The 24,356-nt window shown below is 39.0% G+C and overlaps 1 protein-coding gene across 2 annotated transcripts in view; it reads left to right on the top strand.

The window, feature by feature from the left end:
• The first annotated feature begins 4,912 nt into the window (after nucleotides 1-4,912).
• CHEK1 (checkpoint kinase 1) overlaps nucleotides 4,913-24,356 on the top strand; it is a 34,480-nt gene continuing 15,036 nt past the window's right edge. For both annotated transcript variants that reach the window (XM_077756593.1, XM_077756592.1), the window contains exons 1-10: nucleotides 4,913-4,965; nucleotides 5,693-5,777; nucleotides 6,757-6,980; nucleotides 8,165-8,229; nucleotides 8,312-8,381; nucleotides 16,515-16,703; nucleotides 17,142-17,246; nucleotides 19,739-19,834; nucleotides 23,775-23,883; nucleotides 24,071-24,248. In XM_077756593.1, coding sequence (XP_077612719.1) covers nucleotides 5,713-5,777; nucleotides 6,757-6,980; nucleotides 8,165-8,229; nucleotides 8,312-8,381; nucleotides 16,515-16,703; nucleotides 17,142-17,246; nucleotides 19,739-19,834; nucleotides 23,775-23,883; nucleotides 24,071-24,248 — 1,101 coding nt within the window. In that variant the 5' untranslated portion in view covers nucleotides 4,913-4,965; nucleotides 5,693-5,712. The remainder of the gene's footprint in view (nucleotides 4,966-5,692; nucleotides 5,778-6,756; nucleotides 6,981-8,164; nucleotides 8,230-8,311; nucleotides 8,382-16,514; nucleotides 16,704-17,141; nucleotides 17,247-19,738; nucleotides 19,835-23,774; nucleotides 23,884-24,070; nucleotides 24,249-24,356) is intronic.

The following is a 24,356-nucleotide window of genomic DNA, read 5'->3' as shown; positions in this document are numbered from 1 at the left end:
CCTTATTTCTTTTGACTTATGACTGATTTGAGAAAGGCAAAAGTTTGTGCTGGGCTGATAGAAGGAGGGAAAGCAGACCTCATCCATGCTCTTAGCTCCTTAATTGAGCCACGGGGGGGGCATCCTGTCTCTCTCAAATCAGGAACACTATCAAGGACTAGCTCAGATCCTACATGTACAATTTTGTCATTTCAGAAGTTGTAGCACCTAGCACAATGCCTTGCATATAGTGGGTGCTCAGTAAACTTTTATTAAATAAATAAATGTTTGTGGAACCAGAGGAGTGCCATTTCTGGGCAGGAAAAGACAGCTGTGTTGCCATCCTGTCTCTGTTCTTAACATGTCTTGTCCTTAGAAGCAATTTGCTTTTATGAGGGACAGGAAGTGGCTAGCCAGACCTGATCTCACCAGTAGTCTTTGAGACTAGCTAGGTTTTTTTGTTTTTGTTTTGCTTTGGTTTTTGTTTTTTTGAGCAAGAATAAATCAAGTGAGAATCACTTGAAGTTTTGAAGAAAGACTCAAGGCAGGCAGTGAAATTACTGTTCTCGGTGGAGATGAAACTTCTCCAGTATTATATATAGAATTTGATGGTCAGTAGGTATTTTTGAATCAGCTGAAATATAATTATACATTTCTATTTGAAATCCAGCTTTTCAGTATTCACTTATCTGTGACACAGTAAATATCTTTTTGCTCATTGCCTTTAGCCTATGTGTTAAACCTCTTGTAATTATGTAAGGGTGGCTTCTTTCTCCCTTAGTGTTAGCCTGTTTGCTGTTATTCTATGTTGCAAACTCAATGATCTGGTTTTGAAGCCCTGGCCAAATAAGCCACAAATTAAAAGGGGGAAGAACTGCTATTAGCAAGTACCTAGAGACAGTGCTACCCTGACTGCAGTAAAAGGGAAGAGAAATTGAAAAATAAATTTAAAAGCACAGTAGTTCCAACAATATTTAATGTCAGAACAGCCTTATATTCAGTAGAGTAGGACACTGTGTATTTGACAGCGTAAGACATATCAGTGATGTATATAAACCCTAAGTCATAACAAAAACACAAGCTGTTTAGTGTTACCTGTTTAAGAAACAGGAGCAATTATACAGCTTTTAGATAAGTCTAAATGGTGCTCCTAAAGGGTACACCCTGGTATTCTTGTATACCCAGGAAACGTAGCCTTCCAAACCAACTTACATACCAAGTGCTTGACTTGTGGGTGAGATTTAGACCTGATGTAAGATTTAATTTACTGTATGTAAATATATTACTGGATTTATATACAGAATTTCTCCCTAGTGGAAGAGATTATTCTTTCTTTTTTTTTTTTAAATCAATGTGAGCAATACCAGGTAAAGATCATTAGTGATCTTCCTTGGTAGTATATATGTGATAGCCCTTGAACTTATCTCTATAGTGTCACTCTTACAATTTTAATTTTGTTACCTTCAAGGCTACGTAAAACTATCTTTTTTAAAAAATTTACTTTCACTTTCGCTGTTGTAGTGCACCTACTGTAAGAAAAATCAAATCTAAAAAAGTAACAACACTGTTTTCCACCTCTCAGTGGCAACCACTTATAACTCTGCTGATTCTCACATTACTTACCTCCATATCAGTAAATAACTTGCTTTAGCTTGCTGTGTGTTTTTCAATTTCAGGTATCATTTATTGACTTGGGTGATGTAGATACTGAGGGTGCTATTCCCATGGACACATTCTCATCCTCCTAAGGTTCTATTACAGTTACGATTTAGAATAGCTCAGGCTTTACCTTAGAGTTTTTCACATCTAGACCATGTGGTATATGTACTTTTACTGCTTTTTTTTTGTTTCTGCATAACTTTTTTTGGAGAAGCTTTTCTCATTTGTATTTTGTACTAATTTCTCCCCAAGCTCTCCTTCATTTGTGCCAGTTACCTTTGTTCAAACTTGTTAGGTGTTCATTCTTGGAGATGTCACCTGTTTTGGTATGTTATGGTTTGGATTGGTTTACATTCTAGATCTGCTACTCACCTGTTGGGTTGGTAGGTCTTCCAAATTGTGTTAATCTCTTAACTTCCTTCTTGATTATCACCTCTATCTACCTTCCTGAGAAAATGTGTGGGAGATCAGTTTCTTTAGATCTTGCCTGTCTCTTGTCCCTCAATTAGGCAGGTACAGAGTTCCAGGTTGGGGAGAACTTTTCCTTAGATTTATTTTGAAGGCATTGGCTCATTGTTTCTGTCTTCTAAATGTTATTGAGAAATGCAATGCTATTCTGATTCTTAATTTTTTGGTATGCGTCCATTCCCTCCAACTCCCACCATAGGCCTGTTAGGAACCTCTCTTCATATGTAATGTTTTGAAATTTTCTCAGTGATGCACTTAGGAATGGGTCATCCATTGTGCTGGGTACTTTAAACTTTTAAGTATGGAAAGTCAAGTTCTTTAGTTCTGAGAAATTTACTTGTGTATTCCCTCAACTCCTTTTCTCTTTCTGAAAATTATGTGGATGTTGGATTTACTGAGTTAGTCTTCTATTTTTTTTTAAACGTTTATTTTTGAGAGAGAGTGAGAGCAAGCAGGGGAGGGGCAGAAAGATGGGGACAGAAGATCTGAAGTGGTCTCTGTGCTGACAGCAGAGACCCCAATGTGGGCCTCAGACTCACAAACTATGAGATCATGACCTGAGCCAAAGTTGTATGCTTAACTGGCTGAGTCACCCAGGTGCCCCTAGTCTTCTGATATTCTTATATGTACTCTTGGTTTCCCATCTTTATTTTTCTTCCGGGAGATTTCCTAAACATTTTTTTTTTCTAACCTTTCTATTTACTTTCCATTTTTTTCTGCTGTTATTTTTTTATGTCCAAGAGCTTTAAAAAAATACTCCTTTGTTTTAAGATCCTTCATATTAAAGGCCTTTTCAAATTCTTGGTTGTCTGCTCTTCTTAGAGAGTGGGGTGGATTGGAAGGTATTTATGGGGTGGGGGCTTACTGAATGTCAGCTGCTCTGCTGTGATCTGGCTGTTGTCACATTGTTAACACAGGACCATAACTGTTACATAATTGTTACATAGGAAATCCCTGATACTGGTATTTTTAGATCTGGCTAGGTGAGATTCCCTGAGGAAGGCCTGGATGTCTTCTTAGGGAATACAAACCTGCCTGGCAGATTTCGGGGGGGGGAGGGGGGGGAGGGGCCAGAAGGCTCTGTACATAAACTTAATACCTTTGTTTTCAGTAAGGTACCCAAGTTTATAACTGTGCCTGATGCTCTCCAGTTAGGATAGGGTTTACCCTCTCAAGTCTTGTACCAGCTTTGGGGAGGAGCAGTTCCTTGGGTACAGAAAGCGGGGGAGGGGATCCAAATCTTTTTGCTTCTTTCAGCCTGCCCTGTTTAGCCCCACCTTCATCAGTTTCCCATTCAGTTACCCAGCAGCCACGAATCCAACTTGAGCCTTTTGGGAGTTCTGTGATGTAAATCAAGATGCTTTTCTTTCCTATTGCTGGCATTAAGATTCATCTTTATCATTCATCTAAAAACTTCCCAATTTCCAAAATTTTTTTTCATACTCCATTCTTGTATGGAGTTACCGCTTCCTGTTACAAATTTACTATTTAAAAATGATAAATTTTACTATTATTAAATCATAATTTTAATATTTGCTATTCTAGTAAGGTTTCAGAAGGGGATGTGTGCGCTGATTCTCTCACATTCTTCAACTGGTATTCTGCCTGAAACCTGCATACCTTACTCACTTTTCAGGCTAAGGCACCTTGATTCCACCCAGACACAGGAACTGTGCAGGTCCCCCTCTTCCTCTCTTCATGTTCTTTGTTTACAGCACAGTGTGAAAATGGAGTAAAGGACCTGGAAAACTTACTTTATTCCGTGAAACCAACGCTGTTGATGTCATGGTTAAAACACTTCTCCAGTACCTGGAAGTGCTCTGTCCCTGTTTTTCTGTACCGGACTTTGCTTTAAAACATGGGTGTGCTTTTTCGGTTACTGTCGAGGGGGACTACTTCATGCTTTTTCCACCTTATTTTGTTCTCAAGCAAGTCCCGTTCCCCAGAACTTTCTTTCCCATTTGAACTGGTCACTCTGCTTTTAAAATACGCTTCGTAAAAACGAGGCAAAACAGTCCCTTTGCCTCCAGCCGTCGGGTTTTTACACAATGAGAGTGAGAAAGCGGGTAGAAGAACTAGGCTCTGGAGATGGGGTTCCTTCCAAAAGGTTCGGCTCAAGTAGTGTTGTGGAGCCTGGAGACACAAGGCGAAACCGGCTGTCCTGACACGCCCTCAAGGTACAAAGGTGTGGCCTGTTTCCCAGCGTTGCTGCAGCGCGGCCAGTCTGGGTGCCTCTCGCTCCCGCCGCCAAGTTCTTTCACTCTGCACGGGGGCGACTCCGAACGGCCGTCCCGGCTTCTCAGCCCTAGTTTGATACGTACCGCATTTTAAAGTTTCAGAGGCAACACTTGTGAATACTACCCACTCGCACAAGGCTGCCAGGCCGCTGGGCACGGGACTCGGAGGGCGGGCGCGCGGACGGGCGCCCAGGCCCAGAGCCGCGGGGAGGGCCCCCGGGGCCCCCGCAGTCCCAGAGTGCGCGCAGGTCTCCGAGGGGGCTTCGGGCTCCGCCCCGGAGCTGGAGGGCCGCGCGCCTACGGGCCACGCACCGGAGACCCGCGCGCACTGGGGCCCGGAGATCCCGCGCGCTGATGCGCTCGGCCGTTTTTAAACCTCTCCAAGGCTGGATCTCCCTTGATTCCAAAGTAACCCGGGTCTGGCCAGCTCACGACTCGGGGGCGCTCTCCGGGTACCGGGCGCCCGGCGCGGCCACCCCTTACAGCAGCCGGAGGTGGGAGACGCGCGCTCTCCTGCTTTACGGCAAGGGTGCGCGCGTTTGCGACAGCGTGACGCCGGGAAAGTTTTGGCGGGAAAAGCGCTGCATTTGGATTCCTGTGGTGGCGGGCAAAGGACGGCCTGGTGAGGAGGGGTGGCCCGTAGGGTTGGAAAGGCGTCTGTAAAAGGACTTCGGCGGTCCACGTTAGTTGAGAGGGGCACGGCGAGAGAAAGGGGTGACAAGGGAAGGGAACCAGAGGGACTCCCGCGGAGGGGCGGTTTCCGACAGTGGAGGAGTTTGGGACCAGGGGGACCCGGTTGTAGAGGGACTGAAGAGACTCCCTCTCTGCTGGCTGGGGACCCCTGAGGTTTGGGCACCAGCCGTCTCGAGTACCAGCGAGCCCTTCCTTCCGCTTCTTGGGGCAGCTTGGCCCCGCCCCAGGCTCCTCCCGGTCCTCTCCCTGGCGTGGGGGTGGGAATTGGAGCCGAGCAAGGGGGGGAGGAGGGGCCGCAGGCGTCGGCGCCTAACCGTGGCCGCCGCTAGCCCGCTGCCCGTCACGCGCCTCCCCGCCTTCCCTTCCCCGGTCACCCCCTTCAAAGCATTTGTGCCCCCCGCCTCTCTGCACAGCCGCTGCCTTGCCTCGGAGGCCTGAGGGGGGCTGCTGTAGGTCGCTCCGCGTGGGCGGGGGGAGTGTGAGTTACGCCGCGCCAGGCCGCAACTTCCAGCACTTGCGTGTGTGGTTTTGGAGCCTTGGGTGCAGCGCGGGCGAGGTGCCCGGGGAAAGCAAACTGTTAGTGACACTGAGGGACCATGACAGCTGGTCGAAGCTTATCCTCACCCCCATCTCTTCTGGGTTCCTGCCTTTTACAGCCGTGATCCATCCTGGAGTCATGGCAGTGCCTTTTGTGGAAGACTGGGACTTGGTGCAAACCCTGGGAGAAGGTGCCTATGGAGAGTGAGTCTGAGTCCTCTTGCTTTGCCTTCACGCGTGCTTTCGCTTTGTGTTTATTATCTTGTTGCAGTACGTATTCCTTGTTTTGGAGTGTGTATCCTATTTTATTTTCATTTATTTTGAGAGAGAGAGAGAGGGAGAGAGAGAGTCTTAAGCAGGCTCCATGCCCAGCGTGGACCCAGACTTGGGGCTCGATCTCACCACCCTGGGATCATGACCTGAGTGGCAATCAAGAGTCGAACACTCGACCAACTGACCCACCTAGGCACACCGGGAGTTGTTTATTATAATACAGGGGCATCTCAGAGAACAGACCTTTGCGTTTGAACTCAAAGACCTGTAGGAACTAAAGCCCAAAATTTGGTAAGGATTTTTTTCTTTAAAAAAAATTTCTTTTTCTGTAAAGAACTGTGAACTCAGTTTCTCCTTCCACATATTCCTTCCTGGCTTTTAAGCATAGTGGTTGAATGAGGAAAAGATCAGACTGGGGAGTCAGACTACCTGGTTTCAGATTTTGACTCTGTTACATACTAACACATTGTTTTGTATCCTTAGGCAAGCTCCTTAACGTCTGTCTCTGTTTCCTTGGGTCTACCATGACAATGATAGTATATACCGCACAGGGCTTAGAACAGCTACCATAGGCATATATAGTGTGAGGTTAATAAGTATTAGGTGATGTTATTAAAATTAAATAGAGCATGTGTATGTGTGATGTGGCCTAGAATTCCTGTTACTCCATTTTAGTTTATCAAGCATTTATTAAATGACCTTTGGATATGCAACATAATAACTTCTGTGATGTATGATGGCTAATGCCCTCATTTCAGAAAGGAGTAGTATCTGTTGAGAACATGGCAGAAACCATTTCCTTCGTTTTTACTGAGTGGAGAAAGTAACAAAGGTAAAATTGTTGGATGAGTTGATATTTAATCTTTTGAAGTCTTAAATAGAATTCACATGTCTTCCTTTTCCTTTTTAGAGTTCAACTTGCTGTGAATAGAAGAACTGAAGAAGCAGTTGCAGTCAAGATTGTAGACATGAAACGTGCCATAGACTGTCCAGAAAATATTAAGAAAGAGATCTGTATCAATAAAATGTTAAATCACGAGAATGTAGTGAAATTCTATGGTCACAGGAGAGAAGGCAATATCCAGTATCTATTTCTGGAATACTGTAGTGGAGGAGAGCTTTTTGACAGAATAGGTATGGAAGTAAGATTTAAATTATCTATTCTGCTAATTAAGTTTCTAAATTTGTTTTTTAATCTTGGATCTGCTCTTTGGTCATTGTCCATTCAGAACTGCTTATGCAACAGCGAAATTACAGTAAGTTTTCTTGCTTTTGCAAGTTATGTTAACACATTAAAGTAAATATGGATTCACCAAGGAAAACCTTTTTTCCAAAGTGTGCATGTGATTTTTGTTTAGGGTTGCTGTTTCTTAGAGTTTAAGAACGATAAACTGATCTCATGGTGAAGTATTGTTTTACCTATACAGTGATTTTTCTTTATAGACATTCCAGTTACATGAAATCATTGCATACATTGACAGAGCCAAAATAATAACATGTTGTTATATTTCTTCTTTTTTGTTTAAGTGAAATAACTTGAGAATTTTTTAGAATTGTTTTACCTATATTTAGTAAATTCTGTACTGCTACTTTCAGTGTTCTATGTAGATTCAAAGGCTTGATGTTACAGAACACAGAAAAGTACATAAAAATATATTAAGTGGATCTAAATTTATAAGTTAAAGCTATTATCTTCACAGTTAAAAACTGATTATTAGAATCTCCAGTATGTATGTCAGGAGAGAGTTCAGTGTAAAAGAAATCAGAAGGTAAAGACAGAGATCAAAATATAAAAAGAAAACTGACAATAGAACATTTCTTAATAAAATTGTAGTTCCTAAAGGAACGTTGCAGTAATTCATGGCTGTGTAGTGTGAGAGATTATATGAGGTTTCATTTTGCTGTGAAATATTTAGTGAAATTAGTTTATATTTGCCCAGGCTTACACTTTGGCACTTATGTTGTAGGGATGCGGAAAATATTGTCCTAGCATTTAGAAGAAATTAGGGGGAAACTGGAAAGACCCCAAATAAATCATGTTTAGTGTAAGATAATCAGGCTTTCAAGGTATGGTTTGCATTCTTGATCTGGATAATAGTTTCTCTCTGTAGTTTTCCTTTGATGTTAATTTATTTTTGCCACATAACAGATGGGGAAATGTGAATTAATTAAGTACTGAGTGAGTCTTTTAATTGTTGGCATAAGGTTCTGTTTGCCAGTATACCATCACAAATGTCTAACCTTTGATTTAGGAGAGTCTGGTTGCGGCTTGATCATGTTTTACCTGGCAGGCTAACTTTCATTTTTAATTCTTACAGAGCCGGACATAGGCATGCCTGAACAAGATGCTCAGAGGTTCTTCCATCAGCTCATGGCAGGGGTGGTAGGTACAGTTGTCTCTTTTCCTTAAAGTTAATGTGAAAGAAGTAAGTTACTAAAGTTTGCCTCTCTCTGTTTCTCTTCAGGTTTATCTGCATGGTATTGGGATAACTCACAGGGATATTAAGCCAGAAAATCTCCTATTGGACGAAAGGGGTAAGTTTAGCATTTTGTCACCGTTGCTTAAATTATTTTAATCTATACAAGGCAGAGTTGAAGCTTTTGCATTATTGAAATTTTAGGGCAAAAAATCTGAAAAGTGTAGGAAATCTGAAAGACTCCGTATATTTAGACTTTACAAGTCCTTCCTGATAATAGTTGTGGATGAGATAGAGAATCCAATCTAGATGCAGGGGTAGCTCACTAAATGAATAACCGTATGAATAGTCTTAAGCAACTCTTCAATGAATTAATAAAGGAAAGTTTATATTGGGATAACATTGACCATAGCCTTATCCTGTTTGTTCTATTTATTTATGTATTTAATTAGTTAGTTTCTTTCAAGTTTTTCTTTCAAGTTTGTATGTAAATTCCAGTTAACATGTAGTGTAATATAGTTTTGAGAGTAAAATTTAGTGATTCATCACTTAACGTGTAACACCCAGTGCTTATCATAACAAGTGCCCTCCTTAATACCCATCACCCGTTAAATCCATCTAATAGTCCAGCCTCCTCTCTGGCAACCCTCAGTTCTCTATAGTTAAGAGTCTGTTTCACGGTTTGCCTCCCTCTTCTTTTTTTTTTTTTTTTCCTTATGTTCATCTGATTCATTCCCTCAAGTCCACATATGAGTGAAATCATATGGTATTTGTCTTTCTCTGACTGGCGTATTTTGTTTAGCATAACACACTCTAGTTCCATTCATGTCATTTAAGATGGCAAGATTTCATTCTTTTTTATGGCTGAGGAATATTCCACTGTATATGTGTACCACACCATTATCCATTCATCTGTTGATGAACACTTGGGCTCTTTCCATATCTTGGCTATTATTGGAAATGCTGCTATAAACATCAGGGTGCATGTATTCTTTTGAATTAGTATTTTTGTATCTTTGAGTAAATACCGAGTAGTGCAGTTGCTGGATCATAGGGTAGTTCTATTTTGAACTTTTTGAGGAACCTCCATACTGTTTTCCAGAGTGGCTGCACCAGTTTACATTCCCAATGACAGTGTAAGAAGGTTTCTCTTTCTCTGCATCCTTGCCAACATCTGTTGCTTCCTGTGTTGTTAATTTTAGCCATTCTGACAGGTTTGAGGTTGATATCTTATTGTAGTTTTTATTTCTGTTTCTCTGATGATGAGTGATGTTGAGTATCGTTTCTTGTGTGTTAGCCATCTGTATGTCTTCTTTGGAAAAATGTCTGTTCATGTCTTCTGCCCATTTCTTAGCTGGATTATTTGATTTTTGAGTATTGAATTTGCTAAGCTCTTTTTTTTTTTTTTTTAAATATTTATTTTGAGAGAGAGCAGGAGCGATCTGGGGAGGGGCAGAGAGAGAGGGAAAGAGAGAATTCTAAGCAGTCCCTGCTCTTATAGAAGGGCTTGATCTCACAAACCATTAGATTATGACCTGAGCCAAAATCAAGAGTCAGACACTCAACTGACTGAGGCCCGAGTTTGAAAAGTTCTTTATAGATTTTGGATATTAATAACTCTTTATCGGATCATGGAAATGTCTTCTCCCATTCCAAAGGTTGTCTTTTAGTTTTGTTGCAGAAAACAGTTTATCTTCTGTCCAGAAGCTGTTTATCTTGATGAAGTCTCAATAGTTGATGTTTGCTTTTGTTTTCCTTGCCTCTGGTCATGTGTCTAAGAAGAGGTTCCAATGACTGAAGTCAAAGAGGTTGCCTGTGTTCTTCTCTAGGATTTTGATGGTTTCCTGTCTCCCATTTAGGTCTTTGATCCATTTTGAATTTATTTTTGTATATGGTGTAAGAAAGTGGTCCAGATTCATTCTTCTGCATGTTGCTGCCCCGTTTTCCCATCATTTGTTGAAGAGACCATCTTTTTTCCATTGGATGTTCTTTCCTGCTTTGTTGAAGATTAGTTGACCGTAAAGTTGTGGGTCTATTACTGGGTTCTGTATTCTGTTCCATTGATCTGTGTCTGGTTTTGTGCCAGTACCATTCTATCTTGATGATTACAGCTTTGTAATACAGCTTGAAGTCTGGAATTGTGATGTCTCCAGCTTGCTTTTCTTTTTCAACATTGCTTTGGCTATTTGGGGTCTTTTGTGGTTTTAGGATTATTTGCTCTAGCTCTGCAAAGAATGCTTGTTGTATTTTGATAGGGATTGCATTCAGTGTAGATTGTTTTGGGTAGTATCGACATTTTAACAATATTTGTTCTTCCAGTCCAACAGCATGGCATGTTTTTTTGTTTCTTTGTGTCATCTTCAGTTTATTTCACATATGGTTTATAGTTTTTCAGTGTACTGATCTTTTACCTCTTTGGTTAGGTGTATTCCTAGGATTCATATGGGTTTTGGTGCACTTGTAAATGAGATCAATTTCTTGATTGCTCTTTCTGTTTCTTCATTATTGGTGTCTAGAAATGTATCAGATTTCTGTACATTGACTTTGTATCCTCCACCTTTACTGAATTCATGTATCAGTTTTAGCAATTTTTCATTGGAGTCATTTGGGTTTTCTACATAGAGTATCATGTCATCTGCAAAGAGTGAAAGTTTGACTTCTTTCTTGCTGATTTGGATGCCTTTTATTTCTTTTTCTTTTCTGATTGCTGAGGTTAGGACTTCCAGTATTATGTTAAGTAATAATGGTGATAGTGGACATCCTTGTCTTGTTCCTGACCTTAGGGAAAAAGCTCTCAGTTTTTCCCCACTGAGGATTATATTGGCTGTGGGTCTTTCATATATGGCTTTTATGATGTTGAGGTATGTTCCCTCTATCCCTACTTCATTAAGGGTTTTTTTTTTAATGTTTTTTTTTTATCTTAGAGAGAGACAACGTACGAGTGCAAGTCGGGGAGGGGCAGAGAAAATGGGGGACAGAGGATCCAAAGTGAGCTCTGTGCTAACAGCAGAGAGCCTGATGCGAGGCTTGAATTCACAAAGTGGGAGATCATGACCTGAGCCGAAGTTGGATACTTAGTTGACTGAGCCACCCAGGCTCCCCTCTTGAGGGTTTTTTGTTTGTTTGTTTTTCAGAGAGAGAACTCAAGTAGGGGAGAGAGGCAGAGGGAGGGAGACAGAGAGAATCTTAAGCCGGCTCCATGTTCAGCATAAAACCCAACACAGGGCTCGAACCCACAACCCTGGGATCATAACCTGGACCAAAATCAAGTCAGTTGCTCAGTGAGCTGAGCCACCCAGGTGCCCCTGTTGAAAGTTTTTATCAAGAATGGATGCTGTACATTATGAAATGTTTTTTCTGCATCTATTGAGAGGATCATATGGTTCTTATCCTTTTATTGATGTGGTATATCACGTTTATTGTTTGTGAATATGGTATATCCTATTCATTGGTTGGACCCTTGTAGTCCAGGAATAAATATGTTCTATTGGATTCAATTTGCAAGTGTTTTGTTGAGAATTTCTGCATCTGTGTTCATCAGTGCAGAGCCCGATGTGGGCTTGAACTCACAAACCCTGAGATCATGACCTGAGTTGAAGTCAGATGCTTAACCAACTGAGCCACCCTGAAGCCTTGTTTGTCCTTTTTATTCTGTGACTTGGATAGAGATGCAAGGAGTTTATTTATATTTTATGGATGTCATAAAAACTGAGAGAGATGGACAGTGAAAGTGTTAGCTTATTGAGTCAGGATCAAAAAAGATGAAAAAATGTCTGTAGCATGAGGCAGTGATTTTTGTCTGTTTTATTTAATAGTTATTTAGTGCATTAGAATAGTGCCTGGCCAATAGTAGGCTTTCAAAAATATTGAATGAATGAATACAGTAGGCCAGAGAAGTGAGTCAGGTTTAACAAGCTGTTTTCCAGTACAGAAAAATCTGAAGTCTAGGATTTGGATTTTGAAGAGTAATTAAATAAGTTTAGTTGAATGGCATTATCTCTGGTAGCAAAGCAGGTTAAAAAAGGCTTTTACCAAGTAACAGACTTGATATTAGTCACCTGTGTGATGTAGTCCTTAGAAAACTAAGGTGATACTGAGAATGAGGAAGAGCATTCCAAAACTGCTTCAGTGAGACTGGAAATACGGGGTGTCCTAGAACACTACCATAATAGGTATGTAAATCACTAAAGTGCTTTTACAGGAGAGTCACCAGACTGGTGGAAGGGCCACAAGCTGTGTAAAATAAGGAATAATTGAAGGAGCCCAGGGGAACGTTGCTAGTGGTTAAATACAGTTTTTCAGAACATGTGGGTGAAAACTATATGGAAGCAATGGATTGATGCAAGCATGAATCCTGTTATTGGATCTATCCAAAAATTGAATAGATTGCTTTGAAATGTAATAAGTTTATAACATGAGAGTCAAACACTGGATTATTAATTATCAGGGAATATTATAAAGAAAATTTAAACATTGCTTGGCTAGTTGAACCAAAGTATTTTTAAGATCTTGTCCAACTCTGACATTTAGTATTTCTGACAGTATTGTTCACTACAAGTCACTGTACTTTCTTTTCAGTCTCCTAACCTTTTTCTGAACTCTGAAATTCACCTTCATACATGGAGATGAGTTAAGAAAAGCCAGTTTAGGGGCGCCCGGGTGGCTCAGTCGGTTAAGCATCCGACTTTGGCTCAGGTCATGATCTCACGGTTTATGGGTTCGAGCCCTGCATCGGGCTCTGTGCTGACAGCTAGCTTAGAGCCTGGAGACTGTTTCAGATTCTGTACCTCTCTCTGTGACCCTCCACTGCTCACGCTGTCTCTCTCTCTCTCTCTCTCTCTGTCTCTCTCTCTCAGAAATAAATAAAAACATTAAGAAAAAAGAAAAGCCAGTTTATTTAATAAGTAATGGAGATGTGAATATTTGGAATAGGAAAACTTTGTTTCCAAACTAAAAATACTGGGTTTTTTTCCTTTATAAAGATAAAAGTTAATCATGAAGTAAGATGAAAAATGTAAAGAAGAAAGTAAAAAATATCACCAGAAATCACCAGTCAGCTATAACCAGCTAATTTTTGGTGACTATCTTTTTGATATCCTTTTATTATCCCATCTACCTAGCTACCTAAGATCCTCCTTTCATTATTTAGTATTTTGCAAGTTGCTTCTTAAGGCACATAGCAAAATATTAGACATTTTGAGAATTTGGTGTATGAGGAAAAAGGAACAGAATGGTTGGTTGATGAGTCCCAAGAAATGAGAGCACAGCTGGAGAAGTCCTTTAACTTCCATTTTTCACTCTATTTTCATTCCTTTTTGAGTGCTAATAGCCTTGACGGTATTACAGTCAATTCCTCCCCTTCCTCATTTACAAATTAAGATCTTTTTTGAGTAAGTGTAGGTTTCAAGCTAAATAAAACACTCTGGGAAAGACGGATTGTGTGTCTCTAACTATGAGAAGCAGTCTAACATATATTTAAGAGCTTGAGATTTAGAGTCATTTGAACCTGGGGTTAATCTAGGCCACCTCCTAGTAGGTGTATGGCCTTGGGTAAGTTGCTTACTTTCTCTCTGCTGCACTTTCCTTCCTTATAAAATGGTGACAGAGAATCTATTTGGATTGTAAAGATAAAAGAGACCTATATATCTCTGCCCATATATGTATTAACACAAGTTAGATCATAGGATATAAGCTTTTTTAATGTCCATGTGGACTTTATTTTTCAGCCTTTTTCATTGTATTTATACAGTGTAAAAAACCTTTACTTTTATTGAAAAGTAAATAAGAATTCAGGCATGGGGCTCCTGGGTGGCTCTGTCAGTAGAACATGTGACTTTTGATTGTGGGATGATGAATTCAAGCCCCACATTGGGCATAGAGCTTACTTAAATTCAACCACATAAAAAATTATAAACATTTAATACATAATATAATAAAAATACAGCAACCACCTGTGTAACAACTTGGTTTAAAAAGAAAACAGTATATATATGTATACCACTCAAAGCAGTGGTGTTTATAATATCAAAAAACTGGAAACAACCTAAATATCTATTGACAATAGAACATTAAATTATGAAATGGATGATTTGTAGGTACGAGTAATGACATGGATATAAGTTTCATAGAAGTATTTATACCCATATGATTCTATTGATAGGAAGTTCAGAACTATGTAAAATCAAACATACTGTTTAGGGATACAAATTTGGGAAAAATCACAGAGAAAAAAATATATTAAAAATCAGAATGGTGGTTACTTATGAAAAGGTAGAGAAACAAATAAATTGAGGGAAGTAATTACAGGGGATTTCAAAGGAGATAAGAGTGTTCTTAAATGGAGTATTGGGTAAATGGGATATGCTCACATCCTGCATATTCTATAAACATTCTTTTGTTTCTATTCAATATTGAATAATCTTTTAAAAAAGATAATATTAACTAATATAGTCCAAGTCCTGTGTATTCTTTCTCAAATGTATTCCCTTTTCTTTTTCACAGAGATAACCACACAACTCAATGTAGAGTTTATTATATAGAGAACTCTCTAACCTGAGTGTTATGTTGCAGACATAAGGAAACAACAAAATCCGAGGAATGCTACAGTCATCCATTAGCATTTTCATTGATCAGTAAATATAAGTAATGTGGCACTCTGAGTCTCAGTGGTTTGTCAAGATTGTGTCATGTATAGCTATTAAAAGGATAGTTACAGTAGCCACCTCCCAATTCAAATACAGGTAAACATTAACAATGGATACATAGCATATTGTATGGATATATATACCTGATTTTAAAGAATCAGTCCCCTATTTTAGGACATTTAAGTTGTTTCTAGCCTAAAAAATGAAACAGTGATGTCTGTTCCGTAAATTTTTGCACAGGCCCAGTATAAAACTTGAGTCATGTTATGATGGATATTTGCTATAGCACTTGTCCTTTTTTTCCCCACTCACACCCTATTCCCTGTCAGTATTATAGATAGACCTTTTCTTTTTTTTAAACAACTTACATACATAGTTTTCATTGCATACATGTATCACAAGATTTTACCATTTCTTTATTGGATATTTAAGCTATTTACAGATAATACTGCTAGGAATATCCTTGTGTTTGTGTTTGTGAATTTGGGGGAGTATTTCTGTGTTTGTGTTCCTGGAAATGGGAATTGCTAGTTTAAAAAAATTTTTTTAATTTTTTTTTTTTATTTTTGAGAGAGAGAGAGAGAGAGAAAGGGAGGGAGAGAGAGCACGCAAGCAGGGGAGGGGCAGTAATCCGAAGCAGGCTCCAGGCTCCAAGCTGTTATCACGGAGCCCTACACAAGGCTTAAACCCACGAACTGTGAGATCATGACACTCAACTAACTGAGCCACCCAGGCGTCCTGGGAATTGCTAGCTTAAAGGGTGAATATTTCAATTTTGACATCTTTTGCCAGATTGCCCTCTAAAAAGGTTATACATTTGACACCTTGATCATAGGGGGTCTTCCCTCACTCCTAAGATTAGGTTGGATTCCCTTGCTATAAGATCTAGTAATATCCTATATTTTCATAACTTTCCCAACAGTTGTCTATTGTTAATCTTCTTCAGTAATTCATTTACCTGCACTGGCTAGCACAGCATCACTCAGTTGTGGTGGATATTCTCTAAGCACAGGATAAGTTGAAAGTTCTGCCTACAGTTTGTGTGTGTTAAAGATGGAAAGTTAGAGGAAATTTGCCCTTCTGGTTTGTTTTCTGTGCATTGTTCCGCCTCCTTTTCTAAACTTAACCACTTTGACAAAAAGTTCTAATGGTTTGTGGATCTTTAGTTTTGGTGTGTCTTTACATATTTTCTTCCTGCTATCTAGGTTTGTTTGCTGCTGGGAAAGTTGTACCTTATTTGTTATTTTCGTCTCCTTCCAGCCCTTTGTGCAAGTTGATGAAGGACTTGGCTGTGCTTTCAGCTTATGACTAGATTGTCCCTTTTCCAGAAGGACAGCCCCTTTTGACTCCATTGTCTTTAACCTGGTCCATACTGTTCTGTATATTGATGATTTTTCTCTTTAAATAGAAGCTATGAGGCCTTTTTCTAGGTTTAGATAGGTGATGATGTCTTTTATTTCTTTTAAAATGTCTTGTCATTTTAAGATAGAAAAGTTCTACAAACTTTTAAGTAACACCAGTGATTTTCCAGTAATATTTAATTCCTGTAAGTATATCTATTTACAAAATATCTTTATCATGTGCCATCCATTTTTCCTTTGGTTTAGATAACCTCAAAATCTCTGACTTTGGCTTGGCAACAGTGTTTCGGCATAATAATCGTGAGCGTTTATTGAACAAGATGTGTGGCACTTTACCTTATGTTGCTCCAGAGCTTCTAAAGAGAAAAGAATTTCATGCAGAACCAGTTGATGTTTGGTCCTGTGGAATAGTACTTACCGCAATGTTGGCTGGAGGTAAGAGCTGTTTAATCCTGATGAAACTCCTGTCTGTAGAAAGCCAGATTTGTTGTACCAAAATAGCTGAAACAAACCAGGGGAATCCATATTTATATGAAAGTATTTTGATAGTAAACTTATTTATGACTAAGTTGGAACTTTTAATCCCAAAGCTTTTTAAAAATGAGTTTTATGTAGAGCTAGTAGATGAAGTATCACAATAGCAATCTCTTAAAATTCACAGGAATAATTTTGTAAAGAGTAGGGCAGAAGTAATTTATCCATATTTGAGGTGCCTCTAAAATTTCTATGAGTTGGCATTCTTAGTTTGACAACCATGTTGAATCAATTTGGAGGAAACTTTTAATGGATTTGTGTCACTGACTATTTTCCTTTAAAATCTTTACTCTATAATGACATGAACACTCAGAAAACTGGGGCTTGTTTCTTTTTTAGAATTGCCATGGGACCAACCCAGTGACAGTTGTCAGGAATATTCTGATTGGAAAGAAAAAAAAACATACCTCAACCCCTGGAAAAAAATAGATTCTGCTCCTCTAGGTAATTATTTTATGTTGATTAAAAGTACTGATTTCTTGGATAATGAAGAATAGTGTTATTTGAATTTTTTCATTATATATTTTTTCTTTTTAACTTAAATAATCATGTAAATAGTCTGTGATCCTTGCAGATAGATTGGAAAATAACAATTTTTTTAAAAACCCTATGATCCCAGAACTCAGNTGAACTGCGAGATCATGACCCAAGCGAAAGTCGGACGCTTAACCGACTAAGCCACCCAGGCGCCCCTACACATGCTATTTTATAATCTGTGTTTTTGTCTTAATGCTATAGTCAGGTACATTTTTCCATGACTATAATTATAGGTCTACATTGTTGTTTATAAGTAAAGGCTGTGATGGTATTTTGCTATGTGGATATGTCTTACTATATTCATCCAATACACTGTTTTTAGAGATTTATATTTTTAAAAAATTTTCACTTATGAGAGATATGGTGTTCATCCCTGTAATGCACATACTGTAAATCATTTAATTAAAAGGCAAATCCAGGGGTGTCTGGGTGGCTCAGTCGGTTAAGCGTCCGACTTCGGCTCAGGGCATGATCTCATGGTTTGTGGGTTGGAGCCCCGTGTCGGGCTCTGTGCTGACAGCTAGCTCAGAGCCTGGAGCCTGCTTCAGATTCTGTGTCTCCCTCTCTCTCTGACCCTCCCCTGCTCACACTGTCTCTCTCTCTCTCTCTCCCTCTCTCTCTTTTTCACAAATAAATAAAAACATTAAAAAAATATTTTTTAAAAAGGCAAATCCAGACATATCAAGGATGTATGTGGGTTTTTTGTTCTTTTTAAAAAAATGTTTGTTTATTTTCAGAGAGAGAGAGCAAGTGAACGCATCTTTGTGGAGAAGGGGCAGAGGGAGAGGGAGAGAGAGAATCCCAGCAGGGTTTGCACCGTCAGCACAGAGCCTGATGTGGGGCTAACCATGAGATCATGACCAAAATCAAGAGTTGGTCATGTAACGGACTAAGCCACTCTGGTGCTCCTAGGATGTATGCAGTTTTTAATCATTATGGTTTACTTTGCCAAATTGCTTTTCAGAAAGTTCATACCATGTTACCATAGTCCCATTGGTTTGTATATTTTTTAAAATATTTGATTATTTATTAGCTTTTTGCCTGTTTTTGTGCATCTATTTTACTCACTTTTAGCAGAGAGTTTTTGTTATTTGTATGAAATTTTTAAAACTTAAAATGTCATTAGGTCTTTGCATTTGTTACAAATATTGTTCACAATTTGCCATGTATTTTTATTTTATGTTATTTTCACATGCAGACGTTTTATATTTCTATTTGTTCACATCTATTATTTTGTCCTTTGTCGTTTTCTGACTGTATTGTTATGTTTGGCAAGGTCTTCCCTACCCCTGACTTCAGGAAAAAACTCCTGTTTTCATTTGTGGGTTTTTTTTTTCTTTAATGTTTCTTTTGAGAGAGAGCGCAAGTGGGGGAAGAACAGAGAATCTGAAGCAAGCTCCAGGCTCTGAGCTTTCAGCACAGAGCCCGAAGTTGGGCTGGACCTCACAAACCGCGAGATCATGACCTGAGCTGAAACCAAAAGTTGGACATTTAACCAACTGAGCAACTCAGGCACCCCTTAATTTATTTTTTAAGTAGGCTTCATGCCCAGTGTGGGGCTTGAACTCACAACTCTTGAGATCAGGAGTTGCATGCTTTACTGACTGAGCCAGCCAGGGGGATGCCCCTCGTTTGTGTTTTTATACTTTCAGTTTTTCTTTAAATCTTTGGTCCATTAGAAAATAATTTTGGTGACTGCCTAGGTAGCTCAGTTAAGTGATGGACTCTTGGTTTTAGCTCAGGTCATGATCTCACGGTTCATGAGTTCAAGCCCCATATTAGGCTCTGCACTGACAGTGGGGAGCCTCCTTGGGATTCTCTCTCTCTTGCCCTCTCTCTCTGTCCCTTCCTGGCTCATGTTGTCTCTGTCTCTCTCTAAATAAATAAGGAAACAACCACAAAAACTTTAATTAAAAAAAAGAAAATAATTTTGGTTTTGGGAGACATATGAATTCTTTATCAAGATAATTAAGATACTTTAGACAGTTACTTATATTAATGTCTCTTAAAAAGTTACTAGAATGTAATTTTTCTTTATAAAACTGTGTAAATGAGGACGTAACCTAACATTGGAACACTGGAGTTTGGTATTGAAAATGGATGACGATTTTTAAATCTTTTTGTTAATATTGTCACAAGGGGAGAAACATTTCCACCTGGATCTTCCTTTAGTTATTTGCAGACAACTGGGAATCAGATCTGGGAATTGCGTTCTCAGATACAGACAGTAGCAGAGAGCAAATGCATGAAATTAAAACAATAATTAAGTAGCTTTATTCTTTCTCCTCCCTAGAAATAATATTTGGATATAAGGAGACCAGTAGAGAATATATTCCATAGTACAGGTTTCTAATTTGTGTGACTCTTTTGTAAATGTTGTCTTAATATTTTATTTTTAGCTTTGCTGCATAAAATCCTAGTTGAGAATCCATCAGTAAGGATTACCATCCCAGACATCAAAAAAGATAGGTGGTACAACAAACCGCTCAAGAAAGGTAATATCCTTAAAATACAAGTATGTTTTTCTGTGAAAGAAAAGGCACTTGCGGTCATTATCACAAATCAACAGTACAGGATACCCGTGGTCTCTGTCCTCACGTAGGTTATAATATGTAGTAGGAAAAACAGAAATACAGAAGATAAATTTGTGAATGAAGTGGAAAAGCAGAGTAGTATAGCCAAGTGTTTGACCAAGCCTTAAGTGACAGAGAAAACTTGTCTTCCTGAGGAAATAACATTAAATCTAAGAACTGAAGATGAAAGAGGAGCTAGCCAGATGAGTACTAGCAAGTTGAGTGGCATATTCTGAACAGAGGAAGCAGCATTTGGAGAGTCTTAGAATTTGGAAGGTGATATATTTGAGGAAGTTGAAAGAAGGCCAGTATGGCATAGACCATGTCTGTCTTGTTCATTTTATGTCAGTAGTTGTTAGACAAGGTATGGTACATTGTAGGCTTCCAGTAAATGTTTGTTAAGTAAATGAGTGAGTGAGAGAAGGGGGAGAGGGAGAGAGGTTTGAAATGAAGTAGGTAGTGACCAAATTGTGAAGGAGGACCTTATAAACACATTGAAGATTTTGGGCTTTAACTTAGGGCCATTGAAGAAGTAAGGAAATGACACGATCACATATTTGGTTTAAAAAGGTCTTTCTGGCTACTCTTTTTTTTTTTTTTCATTGTTTTTCAAATTTTTGATCCTAGATATGAGAAGATAGTACCTTGGACTAGGTTAGTAACAATGAATTTGGAAGGAAGAGGTAGATTCCAAAGAAATTTACAAACTAGAATTGATAGGACTGGCATATAATATAAACATATATTTTTTATATTATATACATATAATTGTTTATATGTAGAAAATGAAAGCGAATGAGGAATCCAGGATGTCCTTTTCTGGGTCTACAACTCAGAAAGTGGCAATTGCCATTTACTGGGGTATACCTTAAGAAAAACAGAATTGGGGAGAAATTTTATCTGGCTTTGGATATGTTAATTTTGAGAAGTAAAACTGTCTGCTTGTGTGTGTGTGTNGGACCCAGGACCAGGTGTGTGTGTGTGTAACTCAGGAGACAGGACCAGGCTTGAGTTGTTAATATTTAGTTATTTTCTGCAAGTAGATGGTAATTTAAACTGGTAGATGAAATTGAGTATATGAAATTTTAAGGAATGCCAACATTTAAGTGGTAAGTAGAGGCCAGGGAAACAGAAAAGTAGCCAGAGATGGGAGGAACATCAAGAGAATATGAAGAAATTGAGGTCAACAGAAGAAAATGCGTGATAGTAGCAGATACTGTTGAGTGAATTAATAACATGAAGCCTGAAAATTTGCCCAGTAGTTATTCCTGGTTGAAGGAACAGGTTTGGTGAAAGGCTGGGCGTTATTTTACTTGACGGTGTGATGATTATAGTCTAAAAGAGAGCTAATGAAGCAGAGTGTAGACAGCTCATTCAAGAAGTCTGGCTGTGAATGGGAGGAGAGAGGACAATGGCTGGAGATAAATGAGGAGTTTTTAACTCTTCTCTGAATGAATCTTTTCCTTTTCCACTTTCTTCTAATTGAAATCCAACTCTCCCCTGAGAACACAGCTTCCTCTCAAGTGGCAGATGTTTTCTTTCCCACACGCTCCTACCCTTGAGTCTGGAAGTGGGGCAGGCATCCTTTTGTCCTTCATTTCTACTTTCCCTTTTTCTCACATTTCTCCCCTCTTTGTTATGATCACCTTCTGTAGCCCCAATTAAAATTTCTGCCACATTGTCACTCTAACGTGACTCTTGGACATTTTGTCATGGCTCTTGGTAACTTAAATATTCATTTGGATGAACCTTCCAATATCCTGATCTCGAATTGCCTGGACCTTATGTCCTCTAGTGATCTTCTCTTCAAACATCCTGCTTTGACTACCAGTATATTTTTATTCTGGCTTCCTCCTCTAGTACCCTGACTCCAGCAATCCTTTGACCCTACCTAGACATGCAGTTCATTAATTTTACTTCCTTTTCACTATCTCTGACCTGTCCTCTCCCTTGGTCCTCAGTTCCATCCTCACTACTTTAAATCCCAAGGTCAATCATTATAATGACTTCTTTCAGCTTCACCTTCAGCTTTCCTGCCCTATTCTCTCTTCATCATGCTGGACAAAACCTAATCCAAGTTTTCTACTTACTCTGTACTTACACCTGCACAGCTGGTTGCACTGGTACCAGAATATGCAGCAATGTTCACTTTATTTATTTATTTATTTTTAAATGTTTTTTTTTTTTTTAATTTATTTCTAGAAGAGAGAGAGAGAGACAATGTGAGGAGGGGAGGGTCAGAGAGAGAGAGGGATTCACAGACTGAAACAGGCTCCAGGCTCTGAGCTGGCAGTCAGCACAGAGCCCGACGCGGGGCTCGAACCCACGAACCGCAAGATCATGACCTAAGCGAAAGTCGGACACTTAACCGGCTAAGCCACCCAGGCGCCCCAGCAATGTTCACTTTAAATTCATGATCACTGATCTCAAGTGAGCCCTTAATTCTGCCAGGCAACAATAATTCATTCCCTACTTCTTTCATAATCTCAGTTCTTCTAAATCACACTTGTATACCTTTTCTTTTTCTTTCTTTTTTTTTTTTTTCAACTTCTAGTACCTCCTTTCCCATCCTCACTCTTGGTTAGTGACAGCACTTCCTCTTTCACTGGGAAATAGAAACCATCAAGGCATCTTCCATAAGCTCCCGTCACCATCCCCAGCCATCTTACCAGCTGCCTCTGTATTCATATATTCTTCTTTCTCCTTTGCTGCTGTGAATAAGTTGTCTGCTCTGATACATGCTAGCTCTTTCTCTTGTGCACTAGGCCCAGTTCTCTTCTGCCTACTCAGAGACACTATCTAGCAATTCCTTTGTCTTCCTCCCGTATCATTAATTTTTCTCTCTCTATTGCTTTCTCATCAGCGTACCAGCATGCTGTTTCTTTCTTCTTACTGCCTGATGAATAGCAGGCTTAATAAAATATTTCAATGAATTAATTAATAAATAAAATGTTCAGCTAAATGTAAATGTGTTTAAATGATTTCAGGACAGTTCCAGTTGAGAAGAAGAGGTTGAAAGTCTAAGAGAGAAGGGATGAAGGAGCATCAAGACCACTGAGATAGGAGGGCATAGGCTCACAAACAAGTAGAGGGATGAACATTTGGCAGGAGCATGGAAGAGGGAAGGATGGGTAGCAGTGCAAGTAAACTGGCAGATTTAGTAGTGCTAAATTGAGGGAGTTTCTAATGACTTTATTTTCTTCATGCAGTGGGAGATGGTATCAACTGCTAAGCAATGAGGTACTGTGGCATGGGTCGTTGTGGGAATTTGACAAGAGTATAGAAGTTTTGAAGCGATCATTGTGGAGAAAGGGAGAGTAAACTAATGAGAGGAACACAGGACTGACTGTCAGTGTTGAAGATATAGCTGATGGTAGTAACCAGTAGATTCATAGTGGCATCATTTTCTGTGTAATGATTAGTCTTGGTAAAGCTCTTCCAGGAGAGCAGAGAGTGTTGGCTAGAGCAGATTCATAATGTTTATTGCCATTGTCATAAATTATTTTCTATTTTTAAAAGTTTTGATTTTTTAGCTAGGTCTCTGTCTTCATAGAACACTGTTCTTTTACCATAAATGGTACCATTAAAATTATGGCCTTAACTTGAAACCCTATACTTGGAACATGCTTACAGGTCAGGATTTGTGAAATGTGTAATTTGAAAAGTGAGTTATCTTCGTAAGTTTATAATGGCCATATTTCTTATGTAATCATGTACAAAGAGCCACTATTTGTCATATAACTATTTTGCTTTAAGTACATGGATTTAAATGTGGTTTTACTTCTTTAATTTTCCACTGGGGCTAGTTGAAGAACATTTGCTTAGAAGACTTGAAACCATTTGTATTTGTTTTATTTTTTAGGGGCAAAGAGGCCCCGAGTCACTTCAGGTGGTATATCAGAGTCTCCTAGTGGATTTTCTAAGCACATTCAATCCAATTTGGACTTTTCTCCAGTGAACAGTGCTTCTAGGTAAGATGAATCAGCAAAGATCAAATAGTTGTTGAATGTAATACTCCCATAAGAAGTAATGCATGTATATATAATTTTTCTTAATAGTGAGTGTAATTTTTATCAGGGTAAGAATGGTAATGTGATATAAGAAAGCCAGATTGCTTTTATCTAAAAATATATTTTTCCCCATATCTTAATGCCTCAGTGAAGAAAATGTGAAGTACTCCAGTTCCCAACCAGAACCACGGACAGGTCTTTCCTTATGGGACACCAATCCTTCATATATTGATAAATTGGTACAAGGGATCAGTTTTTCCCAGCCCACATGTCCTGATCATATGCTCCTGAATAGTCAGCTACTTGGAACCCCAGGATCCTCACAGGTAAGGGAATTTAGTTTTTCAAATAAATAATGAAAACTCTAGTTTTTGTCATAAAGCCTTTTTTTAAAAATGTATAAATCTTAGAAATATTGTATTAACACTTTAACA

The sequence above is a fragment of the Crocuta crocuta genome, unplaced genomic scaffold (genome assembly GCF_008692635.1).
Source record: "Crocuta crocuta isolate KB4526 unplaced genomic scaffold, BGI_CrCroc_1.0 scaffold172, whole genome shotgun sequence".
NCBI classification, from domain to species: domain Eukaryota; kingdom Metazoa; phylum Chordata; class Mammalia; order Carnivora; family Hyaenidae; genus Crocuta; species Crocuta crocuta.
This window is presented reverse-complemented; position numbering and strand designations above follow the sequence as displayed.